The sequence below is a fragment of the Rhea pennata genome, chromosome 3, assembly GCF_028389875.1.
Source record: "Rhea pennata isolate bPtePen1 chromosome 3, bPtePen1.pri, whole genome shotgun sequence".
NCBI lineage: Eukaryota > Metazoa > Chordata > Aves > Rheiformes > Rheidae > Rhea > Rhea pennata.
Genome location: NC_084665.1, coordinates 112,868,826 through 112,878,324, shown reverse-complemented (window position 1 = coordinate 112,878,324; position 9,499 = coordinate 112,868,826). Strand labels below are relative to the sequence as shown.

The 9,499-nt window shown below is 39.4% G+C and overlaps 1 protein-coding gene across 5 annotated transcripts; it reads left to right on the top strand.

Annotated features, from left to right (window-relative positions):
• Window positions 1-14: 14 nt before the first annotated feature.
• Window positions 15-9,387, top strand: ITGB1BP1 (integrin subunit beta 1 binding protein 1). Of its 5 annotated transcripts, none has more exons than XM_062573020.1 (7): window positions 15-42; window positions 1,100-1,200; window positions 2,053-2,131; window positions 2,833-2,969; window positions 3,917-4,009; window positions 8,116-8,265; window positions 8,995-9,387. In XM_062573020.1, exons 2-7 carry the CDS (start codon window positions 1,129-1,131, stop codon window positions 9,064-9,066), a joined length of 603 nt encoding a protein of 200 aa, XP_062429004.1. In that variant the 5' UTR covers window positions 15-42; window positions 1,100-1,128; the 3' UTR covers window positions 9,067-9,387. The 5 variants fall into 5 exon arrangements, with proteins under 5 accessions (XP_062429004.1, XP_062429003.1, XP_062429006.1 ...); XM_062573019.1 differs by having other exon boundaries at window positions 25-110; XM_062573021.1 differs by lacking the exon at window positions 15-42 and adding an exon at window positions 129-298.
• Window positions 9,388-9,499: the final 112 nt, after the last annotated feature.

Sequence of the window (9,499 nt, the reverse complement as noted above, 5' to 3'; positions counted from 1 at the left end):
CCCGCGGTGACCCGGAAGCGGAAAGGTGCCGGCGGGGCCGCGGTGAGGAGGCGGCCGCGGGGCCTGCGCGGGGAGCGGGCAGCGGGCAGCGCGCTGCGCGGGCTGCAGCGGTGGGTCTCGGCCGGGAAGAAGCGGGCAGGGCCGGGCGGCGGCCGGCGGGCGCGCCGGGTCCCGCCTCGCCCCCAGCGGGGAGGGCGCTGCTGAGAGCTGCCGGAGGGGCTGCCACCGCGCCAAGCCCCTCCCGGTGAACCCGGCGTTACCGTCTGCAGCACTGCTTTCAGTGCTCTCCCCCCCCCGGGTCAGTTTTTGTGAAGCCTTGTAACAAAGGTGTTCTTCCCTGGAGCTGGGAAGTGCGGGTTCCAGCACCCTCTGGCTGGGAGACGGGGGATTTCTGTCTTAGCTCGCCAGCGATACTCGTTAAACTGCTGTGGCTCCACTGTTGTTAAAATAGAGCTCATACTGCGACTGACTTGGTTTCTGTAGACAAAAAAAAAAAAAAAAAAAAAAAAAAAAAAAAAAAAAAGGAATTTTACTAATACATAAAACAATATAAAGGGTTTCCGGCTGGCATCGTGTCTCTGACACGGGCCAGTTATACATCTAGTGATACAGTATTTTGTAGGACAAGGTTCAGGAAAACTGCTGCTCTGTTATATTCTTTGAGCTCCCAGTAACTCAGTTCTAAGGCAGTAAATGTAACGTGGTTCTTGATTTAATCTTCAGGAACGTTATTAAGCAGTAATGGTTGCTCCTGGTAGTAAGGGTTACAATTGCTTGTTCTTCAAAGTAGGTATTTTTTAACGGGAGCATAATCTTTGGACTAGGGATTGTGTTGGGTGCACTTTGTAGAGCCTTTAAATCTTAGTTTAAAACACATTAATATCATCTGATGCTTTTAAGTGGATATATTCGTTTTAAATCTGGTCCTAAATGTATGTTTTTGTAGGCATTAGAGAATGACGTTTACGCCATTCTCAGAGTCACTAGCTTACTACTTTTCAGTTTTTGTCTACTTTAAATGCAGTCAGTCACCCTGATGTTTGTAGGGAACTCTTTTCTTGATGATATCACAGATTTAGTTTTTATTTTTCCTACTTAGAGTATCTTCCTTGATCTCATTATGAAAAAATGTTTAGAAAAGGAAAAAAACGACATAGTAGCAGCAGCTCACAAAGCAGTGAAATCAGTACTAAAAGCAAGGTAAGCTGAATTTGGTATATACCCTCGGTTCGTGCAAAGACTTTCATTTGCAATGAGCTGACAGTTCTGTCGTTCTCTTACACTGAGATTAGGAGAGCTTTTTATCTCGCTTGTTCTTCAGATTGTATTATGAGATTTAAAATACTGTTCAAATATAAGCCCTTGGATTTGAGAAGTCTGCTTCATTACTTCCATAGTGAAGGTCACAAGCACAAGAGAGCTTCTAGCAGCACATGTTTGCAGAAAACACTAGTAAATTTGTTTTCTGTAGTGCTAAATATTGCCTTTAAGAAGGTGTCTGGTATTTGGTACCAGGAATGATTTCTGTTCTTTAAAGTTGCCTATTCAGTATCTCTAAAAAGCATTCTTCGTTTTGAGTTGTGTGTCCGTTTTATCTGACTGGTTTTGGAGAGATTGGTTGAATATTCTGGATATTCTGAGGTGCCGCTTGACTTCTCTGGCACTGCTATAGGATGTGTTATTTCAAGCATTGATGACAAGCGCGAGGTGTCAGTACCTTCAAGGTTAATATGCAGTGCCAGAAAAGTCTGAACATAATCTTAAGGTTCATTTTTCTTTTTCTTTTGTCCTTTCCTTCTTTCAAAATATTTATGGACTTCTCAAGGGCTCTTGCTGAATTTATATCAAATCTAAGTTACAATGAGGCAGAAAGATAACTTCAGAAAAGGCATGTTTTTTTCCTCCATTGCAATGCTCTTTAAGGAGTTGAAAAACATAGATATTTATTTTTTTAAACGTTGAGGCAGGGCAACCAAAAGTGAGCTGTTAACAATTCTTAGTAACTTTCTGTTGCTATTTTTGTTGTTGTTGTTGTTGTTGTTTTTTCTTTAGTCTGTAGATTCCAGTCTTGGGGGACTTTCCAGGTCTAGTACTGTGGCTAGTTTAGATACAGACTCCACAAAAAGTTCAGGTATGTAATCAGAGTTTGAGTAGATGTGTATAGAGCAGGACTAATTTTATGCATGTTCATATAAAAGAGCAGAAAATGGAAAAGGTTAAAGTATGTATTTTTAAGAAATTGAAAGTGATTCTGTTAGGTAAGTGGCTTGTTGATTAATGCATGTTTATACATGCATTAATGTGTACTCTAGTCCCATAAAGTATTATTAATGATTCATCTAGTATGAAGTGATTTATTTTCAAGATAAAGCACCCGAATGAGAAAAATTCAGTTAGTTGTGTTACCAGCTTGTTATACAGCATAAATTCGATACAACTTTTTGGAAGCTGCATTTCATTATTAATTTAATTTTGCACTTAGATCTGGTAACTGAAATGAGGGTTGATTTTACTTGCTCACAGTGCTCCTAGATCACAGTGCAATACAGTTGAACTAAACTTTTTTTTTTTTTTAATAAACTATAGCGAAGTAGAATCAGCTTTTGGATTCATGTGAAATTATTGCCTTTGCCAAGGGCTGTTCTGGCTGCATAATAACGAATCAACTCATGAGAGTTTGTTAAAGGGTAGGGTTAATATATTGTGGTAAGGTTAAGTGTTTGATATCAAAGTCAGCAAAAATTGTATGGAATTTAATACATTTGCTCTATTAACACAGAAGAAAAATAGAATTCCTGTTCTTTAGAATTGCTTCATTTTATTTTGTTGCAGGACAAAGCAATAGTAATTCTGATACCTGTGCAGAATTCAGAGTTAAATATGTTGGTGCCATTGAAAAATTGAAATATAATGAGAGCAAAAATCTAGAAGGGCCATTGGACTTGATAAATTACATAGATGTTGCACAGGTAAGTGTGTTACAAAAGTGAATACCAGCAATGTCAGAACATCTTAAACTGAGGTGTATTTTGTTGTGTAAATTTTAGACTTATTCTAATAAAGTAACTTACTGAAAAAATCTACTCAAGTCATTAAGTTACAGTCTGGAGAGCTGTCATACTTGCTTCCATCCTACCACTCTCGCTAGAGCAGCTGGAGAAGATGCACTCAAAAAGCAGTTCTGAAGAACTAAAGTTCGGAATGAAGGCCCTTTTCATAAGTCGTTACTGAATGACCATCCCAACTGAAAGCTGTTAGTCTCTTCAGCACTCTCAGGAAAACTAACTGGGGAAAGAATATGTGCTCGGTGCTTCCTCAGTACTACAGGAGAAGTTTCCTACAGAGGAAAATGTCAGTTTCCACTTAAAACCACTTACGAACTTGTGACCAAAGACCCTGAATAGTATTTGGGTTGTCATGCCAAGTTGTGTTAGCTTTTAGTAGAGAAATAATACACAAGCAGTAAGTGTCTGCTCTATTAGGTAGCTAATCACTTGTCCCTTTAAATGCACAGAATGTCTTAAAACAACATGACACTTTCAGTATCTGAATATATGCTAAAACTCTTTTTGCAGCAAAGTACAAAAATGCAGCTAGGGTTGCACATACATCACCCAGGGTCAGTGCAGCATATTTTTCTGCCCATCTCTTTTGCCTGCAACATCCTAATGGAACATGGGTACCTCCACCCCTCCCCAAGATTGTAAGTTCCTTTCTGGAATCATGTAGTATTTCATGTAAGATAAGGAGACTGGACAAGTGCAGGAGTGGGAGGCCCCATACAGAAAGATGCAGGCAGAAATAGTGATGTTGGTGATTCACTGGACTGAAGTACATTTAAACATGTTTTCAACTATGTGTCGTCATTGTTTATGCTCTTTGTACACTAAAGGCTTTTGTTTGTTTCCCTCCAAAGCAAGATGGAAAGTTACCTTTTGTCCCAGGTGAAGAGGAGTTTATTATGGGAGTTTCCAAATACGGCATTAAAGTTTCGACATCTGATCAATATGTAAGTGATTCATAACAAAATGTTTTTGGAGGGAGAGCTGAAAAGTGCTTTCATTTATTTCTCTGATAGATAATCTGTGTGACCAAGATGTGTCACTTCTAGCTTTAAGGAAAAGTAAGGAAATTATAACAGCAGTACTGCCTCAGTTCATATCTCCTGAAAGCTGACTGTATTTTGCTTTGTGGATTGGTTGGATTTGTGACAAGAATCCATGTCTCTTGGGGATAAACAGAGTATCAGGCAAAAGTCAAACATGCCTGTATACTCTTGGGTCCAGTCATCTCTTCTCTATGGCTGTTCTGCCGTCCTCTCAGGTAGAATAATAGCATGACTGTGGTGGCCACACCCACAGATTCCAGAGCCTTTTCTGAGTTAATAATTCAGTTCCTGATGATGTTATTGTGGAGAGAAAAAAAAAAAAAAAGTTTTTTTTTAAGGTACTTGAGTTGTCTTCCTTTCTAAAGTTCCAGCCTTTAGCTCCTAATCCAAGACTGTGGGTTCACTCCAGCATTAAAGCATCGTGTTTCCACTTTATTTTTCAAGCCTGTCTTTTATGTTTGCATTATTTCCTATATAAATAATTTGTTTTCCTTTAGCACACATCAAGTAGCTGTTTTGCTAAAAATAAAAATCCAGGCCCTGGGGAAGGTCTGTTGCCTTTGTATAGCTTTATACAGCTGTCACATGGCTTCTTTCTGGTTGCCCTCAGAGCCCCAGATACCATAAATACTTGGCCTTACAAAGTCATGACCTATCAACAACCCACCAATGTCTGCTCATAAAAGCCTCCGTGAACTGTGAGGACAGGGAATAGTATTGCTTAATAGCTGAATGCTCTTGAGAGTGCCAAAAAGTTTCCTTTGGTCTCTTCAGAAAATAAAACGCTTGTTACTAATGCCTGAGAGGAAATGTAGTATTTGTTACTCAACCTTTTAATTCCTTTGGGTTTTGTTCTTGCTGTTCTGAATTCTTAATTCTCATTGAGAACATAGGTTTTATTATTTAAATTCCTCTGTGCTTTGATAAAGGTGAAATGGATAATTTTAAGTCTTTTATTCATCACTCTTCTGGCTTCAAGCTGAAAGCATGAACAAGCTGATAAAGCTTTCTGTGATTAAGCTAGCTTGCACTGGCTTTTTTTTATTGCATTGCATTCCATATTCAAAATTCTGGCTTTTTTGCATCTTTGTCACTGTTGATGTTTAATCTCTACCTTACATGTTACTACCCCTAACTCTCTCATAGATATCCAAGATGGAAAGGTTATTTTCCCTGTGTTCAGGCAAAGAATTTAGTCTCTTGTGCCTTGGAGGAAAAGGTGATTAATAGAGTTCAGTGGTTTGTAGGTAACTTTGCAGATTAACAGGCTACACAGGATTTCAGATGCTAAAAAGAGAATTGACTGAAGGATAAAAAAAAATGGATTTAAGTCAACATTTAATTTTTTTTATTTGTGACTGAAATACTTATATCTATGTAATTCAGTGATGCATTTCCATTGTTTGTGGGTACAATCACTAGAAACCAAAGCCAGAAGTATTTATAGAAGGAACACTTAGGCTTTGGCCTTCTCATTCTGTTTGTGTGTTTTTGTACATTTTATATGCATACATACATGTATGGCACAGTTTGTCCGTTGCCGTCTCATTTTTCTCTCAACTGCAGAATCCCCTCATAACCAAATACTGGAAGGAGGGGAGGAAACGAATTTACAGGGGGACTATGCACTTTAAAGAATTCTGGTCACCTGTAAGTAGCCTCCTTTTAGTGATAATCCACACGTATATTAGCGCTGTAGCGAGTCCCAAGCAGTAAAAAGTTAACATAATTTGGAGGCAAATCTTGGAACCTTTCATGCAGCATCTAGGTGGCTGATCCAGTAAGTTGCACAGCATTTCCAGCTGCCTGCAGCATGGTTTGATGGAATAAGAGCCGTGAGTCACTGCTCAGTGGGTGTCAGGGATGCAGGTGTTCTTCAGCAAGGTGATCTTACGCAGTTTGAGCTCTGGCAGCGTGTTCTGTAGAGGCCTCTGCCTTGACAGTTTCATATTAGACGTGAGCAGCTCACTGTCCATTTTTCCAGCTTTTGTATGGAAATGACCTTTCAGCTATTGATAGGCACAAGGGAGTGTTCTGATGCTATCAACATAGAAAAAAAGCTAGTTTTAGATCACAGAGTAGCCTTAACCATAGAGGTGATAGGACAGGGAATAAAACGGGTGACTGATGGCTCGAGAGGGAAGCCTGTGTGAGGTCTGCAGAGACCTTTTAGTACTGAAGAACATTTACCAGTCCTTTTTGAAGGGCCAAGATCAGAATTGGAAGTGACATAACTTGCTGATAAAGCTTTTCAAGTACAGCTTTCTTAAATAAATATATGTTATATCAAAAAGATATATTTTATAAAACTCTCTTCTTGATCATGCTAATGCAGGATCCTTTCTTAGCTTTATTTATCAGTATAATTTACTTCCTGCCTTTTCAAGGAAAGGAATCCTTAAAAAGAGGTGGAATGAGGCACTGGAGCCAGGCACCCTCCGGCTACTAAGTCAAGTATTAGAAATGAAATCTTGCTGTGATGATGTAGAACAGTTCAGAGAAGAGGAAGTAGTGTGTAAAAGAGGGAGCAGAGGAAAAAAGTGACCATGGCAACCAGTTTGCTGTGGGATTGTCTGTTGCTTGTTACAAAGATGGAAAAGAAGGGGATCATATTTACAAACTTGTAGTAAGCAAGTACCCAGTAGCTGGAGGAGTGGAACTGGGAAGACTATACCTATTACTTAGCTATCAGGATGCTCTTAATTCCTTTTCTTTCATCATAATAGTTGAGATTGCTCCGAGTGCATCGTGACAGCCAGGTGAAAAATGCTTGTCCTCTGGAGAAGGGTCTGTTTTTGGCTGTCTTTCTTTCTGGCTATAGGGCAGTAAAAGAATCACAGTAGTGATTCAAAGCCCTAAATAATGTCAAGTGATGGATCTCTCTGTCCAGGACACCAAAGCAGATGATGATACTGTACTGCTAAGATTGGGGGAAGGTTGTCTTGACTGTAATGGATCTAAATGAGCCTTGTCAGTCTTTCAGCCACCTTCGAAAAGTACAGGACCATGACCACTGTCAAAGAGGCTGAGCCCTTCCCAAGATTTGGAGAGAAACTCCAAAGGCTGAAAATCTGCTGGAAGTGCAAACGCTTAACCAACAGGAACAGCGTTATGCCAAACACGAGCTTTGTCTTTTTTTTTTTTTTTTTTTTATTAGTACAGGTGTAGCCCTAGTAGTTGGGAGGTCTTGGGGTGCTTGGGATACTGAAAGGGAGCAGGATTTAGTGGCAGTGGTATCGACTGCAGCAGTGAGATTTGGTGCCAGTGTTTTGGCTGGTGCTAAGGATAAAATCACTTGGGCAGGCAGACACCAGAGAGCGCGCTGCCCAAGGGAAGAAGTGGTATGTTTCAGTCGTTTAGGCTCCCTCCCTTTTCGGCTCAGGGGCAATTAAACCACAGTTTTCAACTCTTGTCCACGTTAAGTCATGCAGATGTCTGGCGTGCGGGTGCACAAACAATTTAATTAATGGATGTGATGCAAGGCCAACAAGGAGCTTCAGGAAAGACTGGGAGACTGTTGTTTAGACAGAAATGACCAGTAGAGTGTGCAGATTCTAACAGACAAAAAAAAAAAAAAAAAAAAAAAAGAGAGAGAGAGAGAGAGAGAGAAAAGACAGTTAGGGAAATGATAAGGAGCAAAGTGCTTCCTCAAACCAGGCCCACTGTAAAGAAGTAAGATGCCATTAGACAGGTTACGCACAGAAGGTGAGTGGGAGTAGGTGGGGAAATAAATGTATGCTTTGGAATATAGTCAGCCTTTGAATGCAACTCTAAAACAGAAGCAATAATCAAAGCTAACATTTTTTTAAACGACTTTTAATTGGGAGTTCATCAAGATTCAAAAAAAAAAAGTTTATATTTCTAATTTTAGCAAAGGTTACTTTTCTCCTGTAGAAATCTGAAATTTCCTGTAGAAATTTTGTAAGACACTGGAATCAAAACATGTAGAAAACTGAAATAGTTGTTGCACTGTTGCAGAGTAACTTTTATTTGCCAAATGGTTTCAGGATGTGTTACATAGGCATGCTCTTTATTTAATTGTACGGATGGTCTGCTATGATGATGGTCTGGGCGCAGGAAAAAGTTTACTGGCTTTGAAGACAACAGATGCAGCCTCTGAAGAATGCAGCCTCTGGGTATATCAGTGCAATAGTTTGGTAAGAGTTTGTTTATAGTATTTAATTTAGGTATTAATATTTTGATCTCAAAAAGAGATTGTAAAACCCAAAGGCCTTGCGCTGCCTTTTGGCAGAAAGGGGATTAGTTGGTTACTAAGAAAATAAATTTTTTTCTCAACACTGATCAAATGCAGTCTGTGGGGCTTTTTCTCCCTCCTTGCCCAGAGCACAAGAATCTACATTCTCTAAAATTGCAGATGCATGTACAGGCCCGAGAAAGCTTTTTGCACCCTGAAGAGAGCTAAGGACAATCCTCCATTTGTATTTTCGAAGACAAAAACAAAAAAACCTTTTAAGAGCTGACAGAGTAGGATGGATTGAGTAACAATTCTGGTGATAGAGAACACATTCAATATTTATAAGCTAGGGAAGCGATCTCTTAAAGTAGGACAATTCATTGGCAAGATAGTATGATACGATATCCACACTTAGCAGCACTGGAGAAATACATAAACTGACTTTCTGAATGCCAGTGGCATGCTATGATGAAAGCTAACAAATCTGACTTGTTTCAAAAGAGCTCATTTAAAACAGCTTCCAACATGTCATTGCAGATCACAGAATACAAATTAAATCTCACTTGTGCTATTCCATTCTGCATGTTTCTGCCAAAAAGAATGATAAAGGTCACATTTTGCTTTATGTGAGTTTTATGAAATACAGAAGTTCTTCAGAAAGTGTTAATGTGTATGTTTTTATTTGATTCAGGAACAAGCACAAGCTATTTGCAAAGTGTTATCTACAGCCTTTGATTCAGTTTTAATGTCGGAGAAATCCTGATTTTCTTCAGCAGCGTGTGACTCTAGTACAAGAGGCCTTTGTGTGTGTGTGAGGAGGAAACGGGGCTCCTCTGTGATGCTGCAGACTGGCCACTTAAACACACAAACTCTGCAAAGTTACTGTGCAAAAAAAAGAGCCATGCCACCCTGTACACGGTACTTTGTCATTCCCCAAACATGACTTGAAGAAATCATTCTGCCTTCAGTTTCCAGGACAATACAGAGTTTTATATTTAACATGTATGTTTTTTCCTAAATCATTATTTTGTATATTAATGTCAATATTGTAGAAATGTACAATAAAACTGACACTTGCTTCTAACCCATTGTCTGTAGAATAACTTATGTAGATTTCAGTTCTGCTCAAGTCATAAATCTAACTGAGCAAGAGCAAAGTGTTAATGCATAGGAACTGGACCTTTACACCTTTAATT

Coding starts and splice junctions, on each gene's coding strand:
- ITGB1BP1 (XM_062573020.1), top strand. CDS start 1,129: ATGTTTAGAAAAGGAAAAAAACGACATAGTAGCAGCAGCTCACAAAGC. Junction 1,201..2,052: donor AAATCAGTACTAAAAGCAAG/GTAAGCTGAATT, acceptor TTTTTTCTTTAG/TCTGTAGATTCCAGTCTTGG. Junction 2,132..2,832: donor AGACTCCACAAAAAGTTCAG/GTATGTAATCAG, acceptor ATTTTGTTGCAG/GACAAAGCAATAGTAATTCT.